We start from the raw sequence: 26,914 nt of genomic DNA, 5'->3' as shown, positions 1-26,914 counted from the left end.
TAGCTTTGACTCCGTCCCTTATTCAGTCCTCTACTCTCTCTTCCAAAGGAGGACTGAATCCCATCAGTCCCTGTGCCTTTTGGAGGTTCTACCATGAAATACATGTGGGGCTGCTTCTCTGGTTTCTTGATTGACAGTGTAGGCCTCCGCTTTCTCAGATCTGTTTCCTGAGTTGCTGTGTCTGTTACCTCTTTCAGAAACGAAGCACTGTTGACTCCCTCCGTCCTCCCTTTTTGTGAGTTTTGTCTTTGTTATTTGTTTTATTAATGGATATAATGTGAAATATAGAGCATTTATCTTAAATTTACAGATTTTTAATATCTGCATGCACCCATGTAATCACCACTCAGATCCAGATAGAGAGCATTTCCATATGCTATAAGGTCGTCCCCTTGTGTCCCTTTCAAGTCTATACCAGCACCTGTAATCATTATTTTTGTTTCTGTCATCAAAGACTAGTTTTGCCTGTTGCTCAAAATCATACAGGATAGTAAGTCTCAGTATGAAATCTTTTGTATGTAACTTCTTTTGTGTAAAGACTTGGTGAGTCATCTGCATTGCAGGCATCAATTTAAAAAAAAATCCTGTGTATTACTGCAAAATATGAACATGCCACTGTTTATCCCTTCTCCTGTGGGTGGGCATTTGGATTGTTTCAAGATTTTGGCTTTTGTGAATAAAGCTGCTCTGAATATTATTGTACATATTTTTGGTGTGTATTTATTCATTTCTCTTGGTTATATACCTCTAAGTGGAATTGCTGGATCATAGAGTGGGTGAACGTACCTTAGATAGAAATGCCAGACTTCCATAGTGGCTGTACCATTTTTCACTCACACCAGCAAAGTATATGAGAGTCAGTTTCCGTCTTCTCTAACATTTGCCAGTATTCAATTTTAGCCACCTGATAAGTATATATAGTTGACCTTGAACAATGGGATTAGAGGAGCCAATCACCACATAGTTAAAAATCTCTGTATTACTGTCTCTGCCTCAGACAAAGGAATTGATAAATAACAAGGGCAGAAAACTGAAACACTTTGGATTGAATCAGGATACAGACCCTCTTTCTTTTGATTCCACGTGTTGTGATGACTCTAATCAAACACAAACTTTTCCCTACACTTAATTAAAGAGCCATAAAATGAAAATGCAGTACTGCATTTATTGAAAATAATCTATGTATAAGTGGATCCATACTGTTCAAGGGTCAGCTGTAGTCATGTTTTGGGTTTTAGTTTCATTTCCATGAAGGAATCATGTGTTGAATGTCTTTTCACATGGTCATTTGTGAAGTATCTGTTCATGCCTCTTTCTCATTGAAAGGAATGGTTATGCCTTTTAAATAATCTTGTGAGTCACTTTAATGGAGTTTGGGGAGGGAAAAGGGCTAACTGCATGTGAGAAACCTGCCATCTTTAAATGAAAGTAAGGTAACTGTAAAGCTTCATTCAGATACATTTTCCCCCCCTCATTTCTGTCCTCTCCAGTATGTAATTCAACTTCATTTTTAATTAGCTACTGTAATCCAGAAGTATAATGAGTTTTAGAATGAGACTTTTTTGTTCCAACCTAAAAGATAGAGGAAACTTTTCTTTCTTCTAAGAAACTGGAACAAGAAAATTATTCAGTAGCTATATTCTGGCTTGTTCTCTTACATTTTTAATTAAAAAGATAGTTAGGAGCAAGAGCAATATTCATCCATTCAACAAATACATATTGAGTATTTTCTGTATGTCACATCTAAATAGGCTTAGGAAATACATCCTTGAACAAAGACAAGCAAGGCTCCAGTCCTCTGAAGTATATTCAGGTGGGAGGAATTGATGCTAAATAAGTAAACAAATATCTAAATAAGGTAATTAAAAATATATTTCCTGTTTTGCAGAAATGGAACAAAAACCCCAGGATAGAGAACCTATTGAAATTAAGATCATCAAGGAAGCATACAAGAAAGCCTTTGTATTTGTTAATAAAGGACTGAATACAGATGAATTAGGTCAAAAGGAAGAAGCCAAGAACTACTATAAGCAAGGAATAGGACACCTGCTTAGAGGAATCAGCATTTCATCAACGGATCCTGAGTACACAGGTCCTGAGTGGGAGTCTGCTAGGCAGATGCAACAGAAAATGAAAGAAACGCTACAGAATGTACGTACCAGGTTGGAAATTCTAGAGAAGGGTCTTGCCACTTCTCTACGGAATGATCTTCAGGAGGTGCCCAAGTTGTATCCAGAATTTCCACCTAAAGACGTGTCTGAAAAGTCGCCAGAGCCTCAGTGCTTTAGTTCACTTCCTCAACACAGTGAAGTAAATGGAAGCACTTCAGCTGCAAGTGCAGAATCGAGTAGTACACCTGCTACTTTGTCCTTGCCGTGTCAGAGTCATCCGTCCGAAGCACCCCCTGCTTACACTCCTCAGGCTGCTGAGGGTCACTACACTGTATCTTATGGAACAGAATCTGGGGAGTTCTCATCAGTTGGGGAGAACTTCTATAGGAATCACTCTCAGCCACCTCCTCTTGAGACCTTAGGGCTGGATGCAGATGAGTTGATTTTGATACCAAACGGAGTACAAATTTTCTTTGTAAATCCCGCAGGGGAGGTTAGTGCACCTTCGTATCCTGGGTACCTTCGAATCGTGAGGTTCTTGGATAATTCTCTCGATACCTTTCTAAATCGTCCTCCTGGATTTCTCCAGGTAAGCCAAAGAAAGAGGTAAACAAATTTGAAATATGTGTATAACATACTGCTTTTATTTGATAATATTTATGATGTGTCCAAGACAGTGAATGCAAAAAGGTTACTATAATTTCTAGTTCCTTTTTAAATTCATGAAATTTATGCTCCTTCAGCATCTGTGTTTGTATTTGATAACATTTCTTTTTCTTTATATATAAAGTCTTGTTTTAGTATTAAATTTGTGATGACAGGGCCTGAAGGAGATTGGGATATTCATCCTCCTAGTTTTTTATCTGAACAAGAACCAACCCTAATAAGTTTAATTTCAAAAGGGATTTGTGTAACTCTTGTGTGCATGTGTAACTGTAAATTTCCACAAATGTTGTCAAGCCCCCACTAAGGGGCCAAACGGGGCTAGATGCAGCCTGGTGTCTGGAACAGTGGTTCTCAACTAGTAGGAACCACCCCTGCCGTCTCCACACACCCTGGGATATTTTGACAGTCGTGGGGACATTTTTGGTTGTCACAGCTGGGACTGGGGTGTGTGCTGTTGCTCCTGGCATATATGGTGGGTAGAGGCCAGGCATACTGCTAAACATTAAATAGGATAGCTCTTATCAATTAAAAAAAATAACTGAAAATGTCAGTCATACCAAGGTTAAGAAACCATGGTCTACAAGTATAGACTCTGATGATGATCATCTGAGAAGCAATTCTAACTTTCCAAGCATATACATTTACCAGGATACACCTTGGTCCAAGAGCAAAGACTGTTGCTAAATAAAGGTTGAGGTTAGGACACTGTTATGGAATTCCTGAGGTATTCTGAAGGTGATGGTCCAGTATCAGTCTGTTTTAGTATGGGGAGATGGGTTTCTGGAAGTACAGATTCAGTATTCATTGGATATAACAAAAGGATCTGCATGGCAGGGAGATGACTGAGCAAGGCAGGTGCTTTCACAAGTCCAGGTGATGTGGTTTAGCTACAGTACTAGTTATCTACATTTGTTTTCTTTGATTATATGTTATATTTTCAATTCTTATGCAGCTTTTACTTTATGAAGTCCACTTAAAGGTTGTTTACGGATAGTTGGAGATTTACTAGGAGTGTATGAAGGAGATACCTGGGAGCGTTGTTGGAAGGAAGATTTCATTAATAAACAGGAAGAATAGTGTGAATCATAAGTTATTTTTTAAGAAGAAGCCTTAAGGTTGAAAAGAGTAAGCTTATTGCTTCTGAGGGGTTTGATAAAAGATAAAATATTTTCTGCTGAACTGGTAATAAAGTGGGATTGTAAGAGTGGAATTTAAAAAACCTTTGGGTCCTGGGCTACTGGAGGTGCAGGGAATGACTATTTGAAACATTCTATTGATTACATGAGTTCAACCATTAAAATGACTTGTCCTTTAGTAAAAATTTGTTCTGTACATTTAATTCTGTTTTTCTAGTATCTTCTATTTTGAGTCCTAAATAAAAAAGTAAAATTGTACCCAAAATTTGAGTCTTTTTAAGGGACTCTCATTTACATGTATTCAGTTATTTATAACAGTGTCCTAAAAGAGAGCTGCCACGTGTTTACTGAATTTTTTGTGCTTAGAAATCACTATTGCTTTATTTAGGAAATTAGAAATTAATTTAAAATTGGCAGACTAGAATTCTGTGGCTTCTAAAAACTAATTTTCTCTTGAATTTATTTTTAATATACTTTTTAAACCTGTCAGATTTGTAGTCAATTCATATGGAACTTGGATATGAAATTGTTCTGTGAAAGTGAAACTGGGAGAAGTCAGCCTGTGGTGGGTTAGCTCACCAGTCTGTAATACTCTGCCCTGAGAAAGGTCTATAAGTTTTATTTGAGAAGATTTGAGGATACTCCATTTCAGTCAAGGTGACCAGAATGTAGTTTATCTTAGAGAAATAATGACACAGTAAAAGAAACCTTTCTCTAACTTTCATCATTTAAGTGTAACCATTACAACTTTTTTTTTTGTTAAATATACCACCTGTTATTCATATTTTTTAAATGTCTCAGTTTTAACTTTATCCTAAGCAATAACAACTGTGAAATTGAGGAAAAGATGTTGTATTTTTCCCTAATACATATTGAAATATGTAGCTACTCAAATTTAAATAGTTTGTACATTACTTGAAGTCATTTCACATACTAGAGATGGTTATATATCATACTTAGGAAAATACAGCCTTCAGTTTTATTGTAACTTGTCTGAAGTTTGATGTTTATGAAAGCTGGAGTGTGGCTTTTGAAATGACTAAAAGAATCCACTAAAATAAGAATTTGAAAATGTTAAGCACTTTTCTAGGAGTCAGACTTGTACACTTTCTCTCTACATATTTGTGTTCTGTTGGTCAGAGATGTGATAGTACACCAGAATTTTCCATTGTTTATATGAAATTGTTCATCTCTTTGACTCATATACATCACACAATATTTGATAATAATTGTTCTTCCAAGTTTCTTAATATTAGAGAATATCTTGATGAGGGGCAAAATTATATTCTGGTCACTCAAAAAATAATGGAAATTAATACATTTGGATATTCTGATTTAAACTTAATTTCTTCTGAATTTAGATCTCCAGGCGGTGAGTTTAAGTCTTAGTTGAAAATCTGACCTCCCCGTATGATGTTGCTGGGCAGCTTTTGGTTTAACTTCACAATAGATAGTGAATCCATAAATCTAACTTAATGTTCTTGCTCTATCAGATCAGATTGGACTTAGTAAAAAAAAAACCAACTGTGTTTCTAATTAAAATAATTGTTTAGCTTCTCCAGCGGCAGATAGCATGTGTTTAAACCCTAGCTTCACTTTTTGGTTGTTGACTCTGAGCAACTTAATTAACCTCTCAGTGCCTCAATTTTCTTGTGGTTAAAATGACACTAACCACCGCAATATGTAAGACAAATGCTAACAAGTGTGAAAGGGGAAATTAACAATAACACAATAATAGTGGGAGACGTTAATACCCCACTCACATCTATGGATAGATCAACTAAACAGAAAATTAACAAAGAAACACAAACTTTAAATGATACAATAGACCAGTTAGACCTAATTGATATCTATAGGACATTTCACCCCAATGAATTTCACCTTTTTCTCAAGTGCTCACGGAACCTTCTCCAGGATAAATCACATCCTGGGCCATAAATCTAGCCTTAGTAAATTCAAAAAAATTGAAATCATTCCAAGCATCTTTTCTGATCATAATGCATTAAGATTAGATCTCAATTACAGGAGAAAAACTATTTAAAATTCCAGCATATGGAGGCTGAACAACACAGTGCTGAATAACCAACAAATCACAGAAGAAATCAAAAAAGAAATCAAGATGTGCACAGAGACGAATGAAAATGAAAACACAACAACCCCAAACCTGTGGGACACTATAAAAGCAGTGCTAAAGGGAAAGTTCATAGCAATACAGGCGTACCTCAAGAGATAAGAAAAAAGTCAAATAAATAACCTAACTCTGCACCTAAAGCAACTAGAAAAGGAAGAAATGGAGAACCCCAGAGTTAGTAGAAGGAAAGAAATCTTAAAAATTAGGGCAGAAATAAATGCAAAAGAAACAAAAGAGACCATAGCAAAAATCAACAAAGCCAAAAGCTGGTTCTTTGAAAGGATAAATAAAATTGACAAACCATTAGCCAGACTCATCAAGAAACAAAGGGAGAAAAATCAAATCAATAAAATTAGAAAAGAAAATGGAGAGATCACAACAGACAACACAGAAATACAAAGGATCATAAGAGACTACTATCAGCAATTATATGCCAATAAAATGGACAACGTGGAAGAAATGGACAGATTCTTAGAAAAGTACAACTTTCCAAAACTGAACCAGGAAGAAGTAGAAGATCCTAACAGACCCATCACAAGCACGAATTTTGAAACTGTAATCAGAAATCTTCCAGCAAACAAAAGCCCAGGTCCAGACGGCTTCACAGCTGAATTCTACCAAAAATTTCGAGAAGAGCTAACACCTGTCCTCCTCAAACTCTTCCAGAAAATTGCAGAGGAAGGTAAACTTCCGAACTCATCCTATGAGGCCACCATCACCCTAATACCAAAACCTGACAAAGATGCCACAAAAAAGAAAACTACAGGCCAATATCACTGATGAACATAGATGCAAAAATTCTTAACAAAATTCTAGCAATCAGAATCCAACAACACATGAAAAAGATCATACACCGTGACCAAGTGGGCTTTATCCCAGGGATGCAAGGATTCTTCAATATCCGCAAATCAATCAGTGTAATTCACCACAGTAACAAATTGAAAAATAAAAGCCATATGATTATCTCAATAGATGCAGAGAAAGCCTTTGACAAAATTCAACATCCATTTATGATAAAAACTCTCCAGAAAGCAAGAATAGAAGGAACATCAGTTCAGTTCAGTCGCTCAGTCGTGTCTGACTCTTTGCGACCCCATGAATTGCAGCAGGCCAGGCCTCCCTGTCCATCACCAACTCCTGAAGTTCACTCAGATTCACGTTCATCGAGTCAGTGATGCCATCCAGCCATCTCATCCTCTCTCGTCCCCTTCTCCTCCTGCCCCCAATCCCTCCCAGCATCAGAGTCTTTTCCAGTGAGTCAACTCTTTGCATGAGGTGGCCAGAGTACTGGAGTTTCAGCTTTAGCATCATTCCTTCCAAAGAACACCCAGGGCTGATCTCCTTTAGAATGGACTGGTTGGATCTCCTTGCAGTCCAAGGGACTCTCAAGAGTCTTCTCCAACACCACAGTTCAAACACATCAATTCTTTGGTGCTCAGCCTTCTTCACAGTCCAACTCTCACATCCATACATGACTACTGGAAAAACTATAGCCTTGACTAGACAGACCTTAGTCAGCAAAGTAATATCTCTGCTTTTGGATATGCTATCTAGGTTGGTCATAACTTTACCTCAACATAATAAAAGCTATATATGACAAACCCACAGCAAACATTATCCTCAATGGTGAAAATTTGAAAGCATTTCCCCTAAAGTCAGGAACAAGACAAGGGTGCCCACTTTCACTGCTACTATTCAACATAGTTCTGGAAGTTTTGGCCATAGTAATCAGAGCAGAAAAAAAAATAAAAGGAATCCAAATTGGAAAAGAGGAAGTAAACCTCTCACTGTTTGCAGATCCTCTACATAGAAAACCCTAAAGACTCCACCAGAAAATTACTAGAGCTAATCAATGAATATAGTAAAGTTGCAGGATATAAAATCAACACACGGAAATCCCTTTCATTCCTATTCACTTATAATGAGAAAGTAGAAAAAGAAATTAAGGAAACAATTCCATTCACCATTGCAACGAAAAGAATAAAATACTTAGGAATATATCTACCTAAAGAAACTAAAGACCTATATATAGAAAACTATAAAACACTGGTGAAAGAAATCCAAGAGGACACTAATAGATGGAGAAATATACCATGTTCATGGATCGGAAGAATCAATATAGTGAAAATGAGTATACTACCCAAAGCAATCTACAGATTGAATGCAATCCCTATGAAGCTACCAGCGGTATTTTTCACAGAGCTAGAACAAATAATTTCACAATTTGTATGGAAATACAAAAAACCTCGAATAGCCAAAGCAATCTTGAGAAAGAAGAATGGAACTGGAGGAATCAACCTGCCTGACTTCAGGCTCTACTACAAAGCCACAGTCATCAAGACAGTATGGTAGTGGCACAAAGATAGAAATATAGATCAATGGAACAAAATAGAAAGCCCAGGGATAAATCCACATACCTATGGACACCTTATCTTCGACAAAGGAGGCAGGAGTATACAATGGATTAAAGACAATCTCTTTAACAAGTGGTGCTGGGAAAACTGGTCAACCACTTGTAAAAGAATGAAACTAGAACACTTTCTAACACCGTACACAAAAATAAACTCAAAATGGATTAAAGATCTAAACATAATTCCAGAAACTATAAAACTCCTAGAGGAGAACATAGGCAAAACACTCTCCGACATAAATCATAGCAGGATCCTCTATGACCCACCTCCCAGAATACTGGAAATAAAAGCAAAAATAAACAAATTGTATCTACTTAAAATGAAAAGCTTCTGCACAACAAAGGAAACTATAAGCAAGGTGCAAAGACAGCCTTTGGAATGGGAGAAAATAATAGCAAATGAAGCAACTGACAAACAACTAATCTCAAAAATACATAAGCAGCTCCTGCAGCTCAATTCCAGAAAAATAAACGACCCAATCAAAAAATAGGCCAAAGAACTAAATAGACATTTCTCCAAAGAAGACATACAGATGGCTAACAAACATATGAAAAAATGCTCAACATCACTCATTATCAGAGAAATGCAAATGAAAACCACAATGAGGTACCATTTCACACCAGTCAGAATGGCTGCAATCCAAAAGTCTTCAAGCAATAAATGCTGGAGAGGGTGTGGAGAAAAGAGAACCCTCTTGCATTGTTGGTGGGAATGCAAACTAGTACAGCCACTATGGAGAACAGTGTGGAGATTCCTTAAAAAACTGGAAATAGAGCTGCCTTATAACCCAGCAGTCCCACTTCTGGGCATACACACTGAGAAAACCAGAATTGAAAGAGACACGTTTACCCCAGTGTTCATCGCAGCACTGTTTATAATAGCCAGGACATGGAAGTAGCCTAGATGTCCATCAGTAGATAAATGGATAAGCAAGCTCTGGTACATATACACAATGGAGTATTACTCAGCCATTAAAAAGAATACATTTGAATCAGTTCTAATGAGGTGGATGAAACTGGAGCCTACTATACGCAGTGAGGTAAGTCAGAAAGAAAAACACCAATATAATATACTAATGCATATATATGGAATTTAGAAAGATGGTAATGATAACCCTGTATGCGAGACAGCAAAAGAGACGCAGATGTATAGAACAGTCTTTTGGATTCTGTGGGAGAGGGAGAGGGTGGGATGATTTGGAAGAATGGCGTTGAAACATGTATAATATCATATAAGAAACGAATCGCCAGTCTAGGTTTGATGCAGGATACAGGATGCTTGGGGCTGGTGCACTGGGATGACCCAGTATGGGGAGGCAGGTGGGAGGGGGGTTCTGGATTCGGAACACGTGTACACCCGTGGCGGATTCATGTTGATGTATGGCAAAACCAATACAGTATTGTAAATTAAAGTAAAAATTTAAAAAATAAATAATAAAAGAACAGTGGCAAACAAACAAAAAAAATGACACCAACTTCATGGAATTGTTTTGAGGATTAAATCAGTAAATATATGTGGAGTACTTAGAAACAGTTTGATTTTACTTAATTTCCACAAAAGGATGTTTAATAATAAAAGGTTAATTTACTTTGACCATTATTTATTTAAAGCTAGACTCATTATCGGTTAACAGTGGGGGCTATTTCAGGGCACTGGTTTTAAGACTGTTTAATTAGAGGAGCAGTAAGATTTTTAGCACAGTTCCTGTGTTTCGCAGGGGGATCAGACTAGCAAATGATTGATTTTTATTGGGGGTTTGTTGATGCCGATGGTTCTACAAAGCCTTATAAAATGCATGTCAAACCTTCAAGTGTGTGTTTGCTAGTGAAACAATATTTAAAACCTCAGTGAAAACCTTGTTTTGTTAATTGATTTATTTTCAATTAATCCTTTCAGGTTTGTGACTGGTTGTATCCTCTAGTTCCTGATAGGTCTCCAGTTCTTAAATGTACTGTAGGTGCCTACATGTTTCCTGATACGATGTTACAAGCATCAGGATGCTTTGTGGGGGTCGTCTTGTCATCTGAATTACCAGAAGATGACAGAGAACTCTTCGAGGATCTATTAAGACAAATGTCTGACCTTCGGCTCCAGGTAACTTGTGTGACACCTTCAGGATGAAAACCTACTTTAACATAATCACTCCTGCTTTCAAAGAAATTGTAATAAGCTCCAGTTTGATCGGTAGGAAATAGTACATAATTTGCTTGTGTCTTCACAAATATTTACTACACATTGGGAATTGGCTGTAAATAGTGATTATGGTGGTCTCTGAAATCAAATTGTCTCGGTTTGAATTTGAACTCTTGAACTTAATAGCTGTCTAATTCAAGTTAATCTATATCTGAATGTTACCTGAATGTTGATCTTCCCTATGCTTTAGTTTCTTTATCATAAAATAAAGATAATAACATCCACTTTATTGGGCTATGATGAAGATTAAAAGTTAATGCCTTAAGACACTTATATCAGTGCTAGCAAGTAGTGTGGGTATTAGCTCTTGTTATGACCACTGTCTTACTTCTCAGTTGGAAAATTGGGCTCAAAGAGCCCAAAAATGGGACTCAGTGGTGAAGTGGAGGTAATTCAGCATTGATAGTAAAGTCGCTCAGTTGTGTCCGACTCTTTGCGACGCCATGAACTGTAGCCTACAAGGCTCCTCGTTCCATGGGATTTTCCAGGCAAGAGTACTAGAGTGGGTTACCATTTCCTTTTCCAGGAGATCTTCCTGACCCAGGGATCAAACCAGGGTCTCCTGTGTTGCAGGCAGATGCTTTACTGTCTGAGCCACCAGGGAAGTTAATTTCAGCATTAGCAGATGGATAGTGTTAGACGTTTTAGGGGTATGAGGACTAGGTTTTATCCGAGGAAATTGTCTTTGTTCTTATGAATGAAGGCAAAATGTGATTTAAAAAGTGGTTGGTCATCCTGTGAACTTGCCTCATTTAACCCGTTTTCTCTGCCCAATACTGATCTGTTTTAGGAAGTTGAAATAGAGTATAATGGAGATATTTTCTTTAAGTGTTCTTGCCCATCCTAATGTAGGACAAGGGAGGAAACCATTTTTGATTGTGCATATTGACAGTTATTAGAGTTTGAAGAAGATTGATAGCCTGGTAATAGATATATATATAGTATATATAGAAAACCTTTTATTTTCTCCTTCCATCAACAGATATTTAAAATTATTTAACCTGGTTCTGTGTTAAATGATGGGATGGTAAGAAAGAATAGAGAGGGCTATAAAAAGACATATATAACAGCTTCTATTCTTGAGCATGTTAATAGTCCATTAAATAACAACAGTATAGTGTAATCGATGATGTAAAAAAGTGAAAGGAGGTCAGGGAGGATTTCACAAAATAGTTTTGAGTTCAGTTATGAAAGATCTGTTCCTTTTATCTCAGAAAGTAGAATATATCTTCAGTCCATACCTATATCAGACATTTAAGGGCAAAGGTGATGGGAGCAGATCACCAGGTATGAGATAGGTCAGAGAGTCATCTCAACTTTAGATTGTAAGAACTGTATATGAGAGTGACCTGATGACCAGTATGAACTAAAATGCCAGTAAGGTAGGCAAACAAAACCTGTGACCCCCATACGGAAGTGCGTGTAGCCTCAGTATGCTCAGGAAAGTTTACAAAGACAGCACTGTGGTCAAATGGGTATGGGTTCAAATCTAAGCTTTGCTGTTTCCTAGGTGAAGACAGTGACATTCTTAAGTGATCCAGACTTTTTATGGAGCTGTTGCTCTTCACCCCTACATTCATTTGACTTGTATTACCAAGCTCTAGGCAAGAAATTAAACTGACCTTTAGTTTAGTTGTTTGTGTCCTCTGTTCAGTTTTATTTTTCAGTTGCATGTTATTTTTAGTTTTCTGTATTGTCCTAGAACTCCCCAACAGTAAAAAAAATAGCTTAGTTACTCGCTATACTTTTGACTTGTCTTTACTCTTAAGCATTCATTCAGCAAAGTGTATGTAAGTAGATTACCTTCAGTGTTGAGTGCAGAAGTGAAAAAAGAACAAAAGCAGCCTTCCAACAATGCAGAGTAATTAAACCGGATATGAGTTCCTTTAAACTCATTTAGTCCTATATGTGTTTCCTAAAACTTATTTATTATTTAACTAAATTCAAATGTGTCTGCATCTGATTTTGTGGTCACTTATACCAGCAACTGCTATAAGTTTATCTCGCATACCTTCTTGTCTTTTGAAATTTACTTTAGGCCTGTCCTGTGAACCAGAGAACTCAAAAAGGTTTGAGATTTGGTGATGAGATAAAAATATAGAGAAAGACTAGCAAAAGTAGTTGTAAAACACTGTCATTTGAATAAGTATATTACTGCAGCATGATGTATACCATAGCAGAAGAAATGTGAATTTGAACTAAACTGAGTCCTTTATTCCTAGACCAACTGGGACCGGGCAGAAGGAGAAAATGAATTCCAGATTCCTGGAGGATCAGGATCTGCCTCTGACCAGTTGAAGGAAGCCAGCGGCACTGACTTGAGACAGCTGGACCCGGGCAATAAAGATGTGCGTCATAAGGGAAAACGAGGGAAAAAGGTAAGTAAAGTGAAAAATCAACAAGGTATGAGGGTGTGTTCTAGCCTAAAGGTACCTTTCACCAGTTTAAATTATTTATAAGATCCCCATTTACTAAAGCAGAGCAGCTTGCAGATAACGGAGTGATCACTGGTCAAGTCATTAGAATCAGTATTAATGTTTCCCTTTCCAAGTATTCATTTAAACTGTCTTAAACGATAGTCTGTGTTTGGAAGATACATCTTTTTCAACTATTGGAAAGATTTTTATATTCACATTAATGATGAATATGCTTTTTTGTTTTGTATTATCTTCTACCTTCCTATATACACCAAGATCTTGGGTCTAGGTATCCTTTTCCTTATATTGCCATTTTTATTCAGTTCCTTATTTCTTCATGTAGTCAGCAGAACAGAGAAAATGGGCTTTAAAAAATAAATATTTAGCATTTTTTTCATTCATTTCTTAGATTCTGTGTTATTTACCAAATGTTGAATTTGGATTAGAGGTCAGTAAGTATTTATTGAGTGCTAGAAAGCTGCTGGGAGGGGTTGGGAGCAGGAGGAGAAGGAGACGACAGAGGATGAGATGGCTGGATGGCATCACCGACTCAACGCACATGAGTTTGGGTGAACTCCAGGAGTTGGCGATGGACAGGGAGGCCTGGTGTGCTGCGATTCATGGGGTAGCAAAGAGTCGGACATGACTGAGCAACTGAACTGAGAAAACTGAGTATAATGGAAAAAAGTTGAAATTCCTCATCTCAAATATTTACCATCTAGTGGGGAGGATAGATTAGCAAAGAGAGAATTTCTACCCAACGTGATGGTTAGATGAAAGTACACAAGTTGTATAGAAGGCTCAGTTGTACCTTCCAAGAAGATGTGTGGTGTGGGAAGCGACTGAGGAGGCTCCTCCTGGAGGTCATTATGGCTGAGATGAGTCCTGAGGTGAAGTAAGCAAACCTATGAGGAAGGAAAGTACCGTTGTGTGAGTATTGAATTGTAAACAATTTGGCACTGTTCATTGTTGTAACTCATAAGTGCTTGGTAATTGTCTTTGGAATTAATGAATGTCACATGAATATTGTACTTTCACACACCAACTGTCACTATGGGTTATGTTGAGCATCTTAGACCAGCTTTATGAGGACATGGGCATTCAAAATGGAAGTTAGAAGTTCATTTTTTTTAATTTAATTTTTTGATTTAAAAAAATCAAATTACATAAGATGGTAGATACCTTTGAAAAGCTTTACTTCCACCTTCATCCCTTTCTACACCTTCCTTCTGCCATTGTAGGTAATTTTATTAGTGTCTTCTGTTTCTTTTCTGGGTTTTTTGAGGTAGATAAAAGCAAACAAAATCTGTTATTATTTCTCTCTCTTTCTTATACAAAAGGTGGCATCATATAGAGTGTCCTAGAACTTCCTCAGTCTTTTTTACATTGTATTTCATTGTATGAATAGATCACAGTTTATTTAATCAGCCTCTTATTGAGAGGTATTTGATGTGGTTGTTTGCTATTACAAACAGTGCATCAGTGAATAACTTTGTAGAGCTATTGACTCATACATCTGTAGGTAATTCATCAGTTTCTTAGAGGTGGGGTTACTTTGTCAACAGATAAATGCATTTGTGATTTTGATAGATCTTGCTGCATTACCCTTCCTAAGGATTACACAGTTCAGATGCTACCAGGGGTAAATGAACACCTGTCTCCCCACAGGCTGCTAGCAGAGTGGATGGTTGTGCTTTCTGTATTTTGGCAGTGCAATGATGAGAGAAATATACTGGAATATATTAATTTGCATTGCTCTTTTTGTGAGTAAAGTTGAGCAGAGGTATAAGGGTAGTTCGAGTTTTGTTTTCTGTGTGGTGTCTAGTCATATCCTTTCTCTGCGATGTCTGCTGCTGCTGCTGCTAAGTTGCTTCAGTCATGTCCGACTCTGTGCGACTCCATAGACAGCAGCCCACCAGGCTCCCCGTCCCTGGGATTCTCCAGGCAAGAATACTGGAGTGGGTTGCCATTTCCTTCTCCAATGCATGAAATTGAAAAGTGAAAGTGAAGTCTCTCAGTCATGTCTGACTCTTAGCGACCCCACCAGGCTCCTCCATCCATGGGATTTTCCAGGCAAGAGTACTGGAGTGGGGTGCCATTGCCTTCTCCCTCTGTGATGTCTAGGCATGTCCATTTTTATTACTGGGTTGCCAGTCCTTCTCAATTTCTAAGAACTCTTTATATATTATGGACATTGGCCCATTGTCAAAGATAGAGCTTGCAAGTATTTTGTTCATTTTGTCTTTAGGTTTTATTTATGAGTAGCTTTTCCCTACATGTAGGAGTTTTTGTTTTTAATGTTTTATATTTTAAATCAGGTTATATTTCTGTTGGGTAAAATTTTGAGTTTCAAGTTGTTTTATAATATTATGAGGTCTGAGTTAGCCTACTGCTAAGTATTTATAATGAAAAAATAAATTTAGCTTTGACATTTTGAGTGTTGGCCCTAGCCATTGAATTAGCAAGTATTTCTGTGTTTCCTGTTTCCATTCAAATGGAATGGCAGATTCTGTGTTTATGTATTTTTATTTGCTTTTACTGGAAGTCTATCAAAACTAGTTCATTTGGATGCATTCTTCATTACTGATTGAGTTATTTAACACATCTTTTAACCTTACTGAGGACTGTATGAGTATGGGTATTTAGGGGAATGATAGCCCTCTGAAGGAACTCGGTCTAGTCAAGGAAAGAAAAAAATCAATTTAAATATAATCTGATAAATGCTGTATTGGAGGTATGTTGGTATTTAAATCTTACTTACCAGTGGGACCTAACATAAGACCAGAACAGTTTTCAGCTTCATGGTGGTTGTGGGTATTGTGTTTTATGTACTAAAATGTACTAATAATTAGGTTGGCTGGAAATACTTTCATTCATTAGTATTTATTGGCTTAGTATTTTATTACAAAATGCTTATGGTTTTCCTTCATCTTAGTTTTTATTATTTTCACTTCTTGAAACATTTTTACCATTTAGACCAAAGGTACTTCAAGTGAAGAAGTTAATCTGAGTCACATGGTACCCTGCGAGCCAGTTTCAGAAGAAAAAGCGAAGGAGTTACCTGAATGGAGTGAGAAAGTGGCTCACAACATTTTGTCAGGTATTACAGTAATGATAACTTTTTTTGCTTATGATGTGAAGCTTTTGGGTGGGTCCCATTAGAGAATACTTGGAAAGATACTGTTTTATCTTCTGGTTTTAAATGATCAGTTTATAAATACTCAAAAATAGAACTTATCTCTTCGAATGTTGCATTTTGTCATATTGGTGTAAGTTCTTGGTTTATTTTTCTCTTTTTTTACTCTTGGGAGAATTGGTAGTGAAAAGCTTCAAGAAATCCGAAGCTTTCAGAATAACCCTAAACATAAAATCAGTTATTTTCCTTTCCGCTTGGAAATCCCCTCTTAATCTTGGTATAGGTATTAAATGTATACAATGAAAGTATGAAATTGAAAGTCACTCAGTTGTGTCCAACTCTTTGTGACCCCATGGACTGCACAGTCCACGGAATTCTCAAGGCCAGAAAACTCGAGCGGGTAGCCTTTTCCTTCTCCAGGGGATCTTCCCAAACCAGGGATCGAACCCAGATGATCAGTCCTAATTTTATCCAGTTATTTTTCCCTTTAAAAGGTGCTTCCTGGGTGAGTTGGGGTTTGGTCAAAGGTGCTGAGTTTACTGGCAAAGCCATCCAGAAAGGAGCATCTAAACTTCGAGAACGGATTCAACCAGAAGAAAAGCCTGTGGAAGTTAGTCCAGCTGTGACCAAGGGACTTTACATGGCAAAGCAGGCGACTGGAGGAGCAGCCAAAGTCAGTCAGTTTCTGGGTAAAGTGACTTTAGATTCCTTTACTACTTTTTACTTAAATTAAAAATCTTCTTTTAGTCCAGATTAATCTAATCTCATTTAGATGGTTTAACTTTGAGGGTAAAGAATTCGCACAAAGCAGTTTTACGTTGCTACTTGTGGTGGGATCTGTAGATCAGCAGCACCCACCTGACAGTCTTAGAAGTACATCAGGCACTGATACACCTACTGATTGGGTATTTCCAGTTCACAAGCTGTCTCAGTGATTCTTATTTGCTTATTAAAGCTTGAGAAGCACTGGTTAAAGGTTACTTTGATGGGTTGGAGAGCAGAGCATCTGTGCCTTTGAAAGGGAATGTATTTGCCAAGTGTATTTACCATCCTGGAGTATGACACATGCTTTGAAGGACAAGTCACTGCATTTGAATCAGAGTTTTGGTGTGTTTACTTTTATGTACACTTAAATACTTTATTACTATTTCAGTTGAGTATTTGCTGATAGGGAGAAAAAGTACAAATTCGCTTAGCTGGAAAACATGATAGTTGGATCTACCAGTCTTGCATTGCAAATAGAAAAGGTGAATGATTCTCTTCTAAGCAAAGTGATGAAACATTATATTTAAGACGCAGAGTTGGTGATGGACAGGGAGGCCTGGTGTGCTGTGATTCATGGGCTCGCAGAGTCAGACAGGACTGAGCAACTGAACTGAACTGAACTGAAGCTCTGCAAACACATCCTTAAACCAAACATTAGCCTTTGTTTAAAAAAATAACCAGCCTTGTTTTCATCCTTTTAAAATAGGAATGGTAACATTATACAATGAAACAACTTTAGATATTCATGAAAGAATTTTGCTTAGTGAGAATGGTAAAATCAAGGGGAAAATACATGTTTTTCTAAGTTTTTTTTCTTTTAAATGATTATATTAGTTGATGGAGTTTGTACTGTGGCAAATTGTGTTGGGAAGGAATTAGCTCCACACGTCAAGAAGCACGGAAGCAAACTTGTTCCAGAATCTCTTAAAAAAGACCGAAATGGAAAATCTACCCTGGATGGCGCTATGGTTGTAGCAGCAAGTAGTGTTCAAGGTAACATAAAACTCTGAAAACTTAGGAAGGTCTGTTTGCCAAGGGTTGGTTTTACTTACTTTTGAATGTATTTTCAGGATTCTCAACTGTCTGGCAAGGATTGGAATGTGCAGCTAAATGCATTGTTAACAATGTTTCAGCGGAAACTGTACAAACTGTCAGATACAAGTAAGTTGAATTTTATCATTTTAATAATGAGATCTCTTATAGCATTTGTTAAACTCTGGGGATAATTAAAATGATTGTATAGCTTTTTTTTTATTAAATATCTGATAAAACAGGTTTTTTTTCCACTTGCTATTTCTAAATAGAAGAATAAAGATTCTAGAAATCAATAGTATTACTGTGACTTTGCCTTGTATTACTAATTGTTATATTTGTTCATCATCAATGGAAAGAATAGATTCATGTTATTTTTAATGCCTGGAGTTCTATATGCCATCATGTTCTTGTCTGTGATTTTGGTGGGGAAAAGTTGAATTATATTTAAAGTATTACACTTTGTTAGTACTAGCCCCTTCTATATACAAAGAATATTAAATTTTCACATCTTATTTGAATGTACCACTGTGCATAGGTATTGGAACAGACAGATGGTATGACATGCCATTAAGAAATGAACAAACATAGAACTGGAATTATTTATCCAAGTTCATCTGATAAGTGGTATTAAAGATGAGACTTAAAAACAGGATTTTAGCTTTTTATTCTGTCTTTATAAGTACTAGAAGGCTAAACTCAAATTTAGTATGAAGGACTTGAGTTGCTTTTTTTAACTTTGAGTTTGTTTAGATCTTAATAGTTAATGTTTATTTAGAAGAAAAAATTAATCGTGTTCTCAGCTCTTGGTTATGTGTTAATTATTTACTCACTGACAGCATTCAAGTTCATACTTCTGCATCAGACATTGTGTTCAGTGCTTTCCATATGTAGTGTTTAATTTTTAATGCTGTTATCTCCATTTTATAAATGAAGAAACCAAAACCATAGAGCGTTAAATACCTGATTAAGAATTGCACCCTAGTAAGTGGTAGAGCTGAGATGTAAGCCAGGTCTTTTTCATGCAGTGCCGGGCCACCGCTCTCCTTGATGGGATATCTGTGTGAGTTTAGTATCTGGAATTCTTTTCCAGCACTACATCAATATGTTTAGACTCCCTCCCATCATAGTAAATTAGCTAACGAGTAAATTACTAACTTAATTTCCAGCCTAAGTTGGTTTGGTCTGCTCAGTCCAGGGCAAACATACCTTTGAGTAAAAGTAACATGGCATGTCATCAAGGAGGGTCAGTTTTACCAGAGGATTTGGAAAAGCAGATGCAGAGTAGATCTGAAATTTTGATGGAAATGTAAAACCCAAGTCTCCCAGCTGACTTCTTGCTACTCTTGGCATTGACCTCTAATATAATACTCTTTTTGTTATGCCTTTTAGGTTACTTTTAATGGATTAGTCATCATTAGAAAAATGGCTTCTTTTTTTGTTACAAGCGAAGGAGAAACTCAGGTGTCTTTTAGACCAAAAGTGGATTATTTTTAGATTATTATGTGCTAGCATGGCTAAGTAGGTGGTCACATGAGTAAGTAGGAATTGCTTTATTGCATTTGTCCATTTCGTACTCCTTAAAAAAAAAAATGTACCTAAGTACTTGAATTAAGTTGAGTCTTTTAAAAAGTTTGAAATTCACCTAGACCAAGGAGTACAAGGTTTTGGTGTAGATTTTGTATTTCTTGTCCTTAGTGAGGAGAACTTAATGTGATATTAGAGTATTTTTACTGTGGTTTGGAGCTAATTTATTTCTGTTATGGTGTATATTGCTAGTTTTATCCTTTCCTCCAAAGATTCAGTTCTTTTATTCAGAAAAGAAGCAGGTGAGGATTTAATTAGATTTGTATTTCCAATTATCAGGATACCTTAGTGTTAGCAGTAACTTAATTAGAAACTTGGAAAGATGGGAGGGACAGTGGGAAATAACAGGTTTTGTCCAAGTAATACTGTTTTCTCACTTAAGAATAATCTTGCCCAGAAGTAGAAATTGCCTTTTAGGAGAAGAAACTGCAGGTATTAAACCAGTAATAATTCAATCATATTTATCACTGAAGAATTGGAAAATCTAGTTCTGCCATTTAGTTTAGTTCTCCATAATTGACATAAATTTATATTTGTTTACATTTATGAATTTATACCTGTTTATACTATGAAAGCTATTTGATACATGGAACATTTGTATTTTTCTACTCTAATCCAACTGATGATGGTATAATGAAGAAAACTTAATATTTTTTGAACATGTGTATTCTTATTGCCTATGAGAAATTACTTTCCCAAGTAGTTGTTTCAAATCTGCATTAATTATTTGCACTATGCCTAGGAGAAAAATATGTTATATAAATTTCCATATCAGGTTTCTTGTAATATAAACGAATACAAAGAATTACTTTTTTAAAAAATTTAGGTATATTTAAAGGCAGGTTGTATTAGATAAGTATATTCTCCATGCCTTTTATGGTTTTGATCTGATTCAGGACTGTGTTCATTCATTATGAATGACTTACCTAATGACCTGCTGCTACTGCTGCTAAGTCGCTTCAGTTGTGTCCGACTCTGTGTGACCCCATAGACGGCAGCCCACCAGGCTCCCTTGTCTCTGGGATTCTCCAGGCAAAAACACTGGAGTGGGTTGCCATTTCCTTCTCCAATGCATGAAGGTGAAAAGTGAAAGTGAAGTCACTCAGTCGTGTCCAACTCATAGCAACCCCATGGACTGCAGCCCACCAGGCTCCTGTGTCCATGGGGTTTTCCAGGCAAGAGCACTGGAGTGGGGTGCCATTGCCTTCTCCAACCTAATGACCTATATGATTAAATACACTCCTACTAATTTTTTGAGGTAAATGTATAAGAAAAATTTGTTAAGACTATTTTTTGTCAGTTATATTACTACTTTTGTTATATAGATTTAGGAGCAAGAAGACCTACAGGAATAAGGAAAAAGCAATTGAGTAACTTTAAATCTACTATACCTAATTGCAGTATAGTATCTATTAAATAATTCATCACTCTTCTACATAGCTTCTAACTTTCACCTTTAAGTTCCTTTTTTCCACTTTAAATTGTTTAGAGGAAAATAATATAACTTTAGTAAGTTAGGTACATTTTTGTTTCCCCCTCAGTAATATTTTATCTTAGAACATATATTTGTGAAGAATAAGCTTAGTAAAAATATTTTCCTGTAGCAAATTAACTCTTTTAAGATGTAATATTTAACTGATTTATTTAGTAAATTTTAATTAAAGTTTCCCTTAAATTTTCACTGGGTGAAGGGACAAGTTCAAATCCATTTGAAGGTATCCCCTTTAGCAGATGTCATATTATCCATAAAACTCTATATCACATCTACTCAGGAGTTGTGTAGGATCAGTCTTGTCTTTTCAATATGGTAACTGTATAAATACTCAAATATCATTATGTCTTTCGCTTATTTTTTCTTTTCTACTAAATACTCCCAGTTTAACAATTCCATATATAGTATGGTTTCCAGATCTTTCCTTCATGAATGTTGTTCTCAAAATATGGAACCCAGAGTTGAATCTAATATTCTAGAGGTATCGTAACCAGCTTGAATACAGTGGGGTTGTCTCCCTTGTTTTGGTCATATTTAGCATGTGATAAATTTGGAATAGAAGACAAAGGCTATGTCTTTATAGTAGCTGTTACTTTATTGACCCATATCAAACTTGTTTTTCTTGACTGAATTATAATTGTTTTACAATCTGAACCTTTGCCTTATTTTTATATAGTTGATATTTGTACCTAAATAAAAACTTTACATTTATTCTGGCTTAATTGTACTTCGTTGATTTTGGTTTTGACTCATCATTAATTCTGTCTTATCATTTTGGCTTCAGATTTTGATGTGTGCCATGTTAGCCTTGCATTTTTAGTTACCTGTAGGTTGAAAGATGTGTTCTTTCTTATGTCTTGAGATTTTTTTCCACAGGTGTTTGTGTGTGTGTGTGTGGATAAAGTCAAATCACATGCTTACTGTAGCCTTTCTTCCGGATTGATCTTTATCCAAGATTTAATACTTACTGAGACTAGTGGGTCAGCTGTCTACACATCTCCTAACAGTATTGTCATTTCCCACCTTTCAGTTTTGTCTTACAGATACTTCTTAGGGTGGTTGTCTTCCACACTCATTTCTTAAATATTGGTTCTGTCTACCTATGGTTTTACTCTGTACTCCCTTTTCTGCTCTTTGTGAATATCACATACACACACATACACACACACACACCCCACACACACCACCATCACTACCCGCCCCCCCATGGCCACAATTATCACCTATATCTCAGCAACTCTTAGATCTGTATTTCCTCTTAACTTTTAATCTACAGGCTCATACATCCCAGCTGCATACCACTGCAGCCATTCAGTCCACAAGTCTTTTTTTTTTTTAATCCCTTTAGCTCCAGCCTCATTAACATTACCTTAGAATAGATTTTCATCATTTTTCATCCAGCTCAAAACTTGTTTCCTAACTGGTTCCTCAGTCTTAAACCCTTACAGTTCACAATGCAACCTGTGATAGATCCGTCTGAAATGCAAATTTGGTCATACCGTTCCTACTGATTTCAAGATAAAGTTTAAACTGCTTAGCTTCACCTATAAGGTTGCTTGTAACCCATCTGTATTTGAGAACTATTAAGAAGATATTTTCAATGTTTTAAATATTTAAGGTTAACATTTTTAAGAATAACTTTGAAGGTTGCATGTAAATTGAATTTTAGGCAGATTTATTAGAAAGTTGTGATGATATTTTGCTCTAATGAGTGAAATCTGGAATCACTGCCAGGGTGCTATTTTGCTATATGTTACTGAATACATTGGAGAAATTCCTGAAAAGTCTCATTCAAATTGACATCTGAATCCCATTGACTTATTTAGAGCATTCTTTATATTCATTTTTTATTTTTGTTAAATTGGTAGTATTCAGTATATAAAATGTAATTCAATTAGCTAATTATAGTTAACTTTTTTAACAGGAAGAATAAAATATAAGCTTTTTTTTTTTTTTTTTGGCCAGAGATAGGCTTTCTAGGAGTCTTTAACAATGTAGTTTAAGTCTGAATAAAGAGAAGAACTGAACAGGTACTAAGGCAAGAGAGGAGAAAGGGATGTGTGCCAGGAATCCTGGCTCCTGAGCATGTTGAGAAGCAGAGGTGATGAGTGAGGAGATATTTAAAAAATAAACACAACTTCTGAAAAACTGTTCTGTAGGGTCTTTAAAAATATCTTTAGTCCTGTGGAATTTTCAAAGTGCTTTCACATACATATCTCATAAGATAAAGGAGAGGAAATTTTATGAGGTACAAAGAGGTGGGGACTTCACCTGGGTCACGTGGCTAATTGTTGGCCCATTTGATATTAGAATCTTAATTTCCTGACTCCCAGTTTAGTAGTTTTCTCCAAACACTAACATGGCCACATTCTTAGTCATCATGTCACTTGACTGCAGTTAACCCAGGCCTGGAGAGAGAGGCCCTGAGAGGGACCTGCTCAACCAAGAGTTTTGGGCACCCTTCCAGTGCTGAAACTGCCTCCGCCCCTTTCTTTTCATTGAGCCTGAGCCATTGCCACGTGATGACTGTATTTGTGACTGAGGCTTAATTGAGTGTGAGAAGGCCCCATGTCTTTTGCAACATCAGCAATTCTGTGGAATTACGAGGGGTTGCAAAGCAGCAGGGACTGGCAGAAAGCAGTCAGGAGCTTTTCCATTGGGTGACTGTTGCAAAAGCCCCAATCAAGAGTGGTACAGACATAAGGTTTGACAGATTGTAGGCTCTGCTGTGCTCTGGTTCTGATTAACTTTCTGAATGAAATATTCAGAAGAATTATAAGATTATTGCATATTTTTAGCACTGAAGTTGGAATAAAACAGAAAACATGAATAAACCAATAGGGTCACAAACCAGAAGGCCTGGCTAGTAGTAATAGAGGACTTGTTAATTTGGAGGTCTGATCCAGTATAAGAAAAAATGTCCAGATACTGGTCACAAAGCATCTAGGAAACTTCAGTATGTTCTGGAAAAAAGACTGTAAAATTTTGCCTTTTTGTTCTAGTTTGTTGTTAAAGCAGTCCTCTATTTGGGGAAACCTATGGACAGGATCCCTGGACTGCAAGGAGATTCAACCAGTCCGTTCGGAAGATCAGCCCTGGGATTTCTTTGGAAGGAATGATGCTAAAGCTGAAACTCCAATGCTTTGGCCACCTCATACAAAGAGTTGACTCATTGGAAAAGACTGATGCTGGGAGGGATTGAGGGCAGGAGGAGAAGGGGACGACAGAGGATGAGATGGCTGGATGGCATCACTGACTCGATGGACATGAGTTTGAGTGAACTCTGGGAGTTGGTGATGGACAGGGAGGCCTGGTGTGCTGCGATTCATGAGGTCGCAAAGCGTCAGACACGACTGAGCAACTGAACTGATAGTTGTTTCAGTTAAAATTTATATTTCCAGAAAGAGAGAAAAAAGGAAATAATGTCTGATTAACAACCTTTATTAAAATTTACGTTCTGTTCTTCAGCATAAACAGTCTTCATTGCATTAATCTCAGCCTCAGTTTATTTTCATATTATTTTTACTGAAGGAGAAAATAGTGTTGGCACAGTGTGATTTTATTTTTTACTGTTTTACGTTATTAATCAAATTGAAACATAATCTTTGATTTTGCTTCCAAGGATAACATATGAATCACATGACCTATTTAACAGTAATTCAGAAGACTTTGATTTATATTTGTAATTTTGTTGTGCTTTCTCTATCTTTCTTTTAAAGATATGGACATACTGCAGGAGAAGCTACGCACAACGCAGTAGATTCTGCTATCAATGTTGGTGTAACTGCCTATAATATTGACAACATTGGCATCAAAGCAATGGTGAAGAAAACTGCAAAACAAACAGGACACACACTGCTTGAGGACTATAAAATCATTGATAATTCTAAGGGGGAAAATCCAGGAGGAGGAGCAAGTGCAAACCTGAAAGGGGAGAAAGATGAGCAGAAAGAGGGACCAGAGGAGAATGGAGCAAAGAAGAAAGATAAGTGATGGAGGTGCTATGCATTGCCTATACCAAAGCCTTACAGACGGATGCAGTTTTGTTAAATATGCTAATGTGGTAATCCTCACAGGCTAACCAGGATTTTAAAAATGTATTCATTCCTACAAAGTGACTATTTCATAAGCTTTATTTCATGTATTCTACTTCTGTGGAAAAGAATCAGTATTCTTGCATCTGATCTTTAGAAATATAGTTAACATTCTCTGTGAATTTATTTTTTTCTAAATGTGGCTAAAATATTTTTGCAGTTAAAATAAGACTAATAATAGATGTGCTATAAACCTCATTAAACCTATTGTTAAACTATTTTTGTATTTGCTGTCTTTCAGAAAATGAAGTAGGAAATTATTATATATATTCACATATACATAAAATTGGCAGTTAGTAACCTTAGTTCTGTGTGTACTGGGAAGGAATGACTTAAAATGTTTCCTCTTTTTGCACTAATTGTGGATTTTTTTTTAGGGTGCTTGTCAGAATTGTCAGTATGTAAGCTAAACAAAAACTGTGATCCTAAATGAAAAGAATTCTTGCATAACATTTAAAAGACTTTTTCAAAACAAGGAATAGACTAATCATGAAAATTAAAATGAGTTTCTATAAAATAATTTGATAGCTTATCTCTGTTAGAAAATGGGACAGTCTTTTTGATTTTAAATGATTACAAACAGATTTTTAAGTCTTCTAGAATTAAGTCTTCTAGATTTATCCTGTTACTGATCTATTAGGAGCCTAGGAAATTTGGGACTGTGGTTGGTATTATAACAATTCAAAGTGATTATTATCAGTTCAGTTAGACAAAAATGTAATCACTGCCATTGCAAGTTTTTCCAAAAGGCTAAAATTTAGTGAAAACTAAAATATAAACAGTTGAGTTAATGTATGAAAATTTTTTATTTTGGGATTCGGTGATTAAAACTGTATATACTAAAAAACCAATGAATTAAATTATTAGAAAGATTTTTTCATAATTCAGGTAAAGAATGTGAAGACTTTAGGCATTTTTCCATCGACAATGGCATAATGGTGTCCACTTTGGTAGAAGACAGGATATTCACAGACCTGTAAGCTACAAACATGTAATTAAAATAGCTAATGGCATTTTATTTTTGTTTCTTGATTTTAAAAGATGGTTTTCATACTATAGTCCTTCCTGATATTTCTGAATCTCCAATTGCTATTTACTTCCTTAGACTTTGAAACTAAAGAGTGCACTTTGTGAATAAACTGTCTTTGATTTCCTCGGCCTCACATGTATTCATGGGCTTGTATTTCAGAAACACAGAATTGGAGCCTTTTCCTGGGGTCAAGGATAATGTTCTAGTTGAAATGGAAATAAAGTTGAATTAGTAAGTAGCTTTCAGTCAGTCTCTGCCTTATTTAAGAAATGGAATGACAATTAATGGAGCCAGTTTAAAAAATTATCTTAAAGCAGAGGTCAGCAAAGCTGGATTGTCAACAGAAACCTAGTTGTCCCTTTCGCTTCATTCTATACTGTTCACTTGTTTGTGGGTTGCTGTTTCAGATAAACAGCCATTTTTAAATTAAGGCTTTTGAACCAAAACCACACTGATGACAGGATTCAGTCTGTAACTGTGTAAGTGGGGTGGAAATTAAAGTGCTGAGAGTTGCAAACTGAAGGGTGAAGAAAGACTTGACGGTGGAAAGATTACCTTTTTAGTCAGTCAGTAGACAGGTGTGACTAGTAAGTCTGGGTGAAGCAAGGGGCAAAGTAGATGGTGTCACACCCAAGATGGCGTATCAGAGGAGTGGGTTTTTACGTGAAGATGGAAGCGTGTGGTGATGCTGGAAGCAGCATTAGAGGCAGACA

The 26,914-nt window shown here is 36.4% G+C and overlaps 1 protein-coding gene across 2 annotated transcripts in view; it reads left to right on the top strand.

The window, feature by feature from the left end:
• The window catches only part of SPG20 (spastic paraplegia 20 (Troyer syndrome)), a 33,455-nt gene extending 7,009 nt beyond the window's left edge, over positions 1-26,446 (top strand). The window contains exons 2-9 of one of the 2 annotated variants that reach the window (XM_005687509.3): positions 1,889-2,700; positions 10,352-10,549; positions 12,871-13,026; positions 16,042-16,165; positions 16,696-16,890; positions 17,801-17,959; positions 18,037-18,127; positions 24,797-26,446. In XM_005687509.3, coding sequence (XP_005687566.2) covers positions 1,891-2,700; positions 10,352-10,549; positions 12,871-13,026; positions 16,042-16,165; positions 16,696-16,890; positions 17,801-17,959; positions 18,037-18,127; positions 24,797-25,070 — 2,007 coding nt within the window. In that variant the 5' untranslated portion in view covers positions 1,889-1,890 and the 3' untranslated portion in view covers positions 25,071-26,446. The remainder of the gene's footprint in view (positions 1-1,888; positions 2,701-10,351; positions 10,550-12,870; positions 13,027-16,041; positions 16,166-16,695; positions 16,891-17,800; positions 17,960-18,036; positions 18,128-24,796) is intronic. The other variant, XM_018056658.1, reaches the window with a different exon arrangement.

Source organism: Capra hircus, chromosome 12, assembly GCF_001704415.2.
Source record: "Capra hircus breed San Clemente chromosome 12, ASM170441v1, whole genome shotgun sequence".
In the NCBI taxonomy this organism is placed as follows: Eukaryota; Metazoa; Chordata; class Mammalia; order Artiodactyla; family Bovidae; genus Capra; species Capra hircus.
The sequence above is the reverse complement of the archived record's forward strand: the minus strand, read 5'-3'. Positions and strand labels throughout refer to the sequence as shown.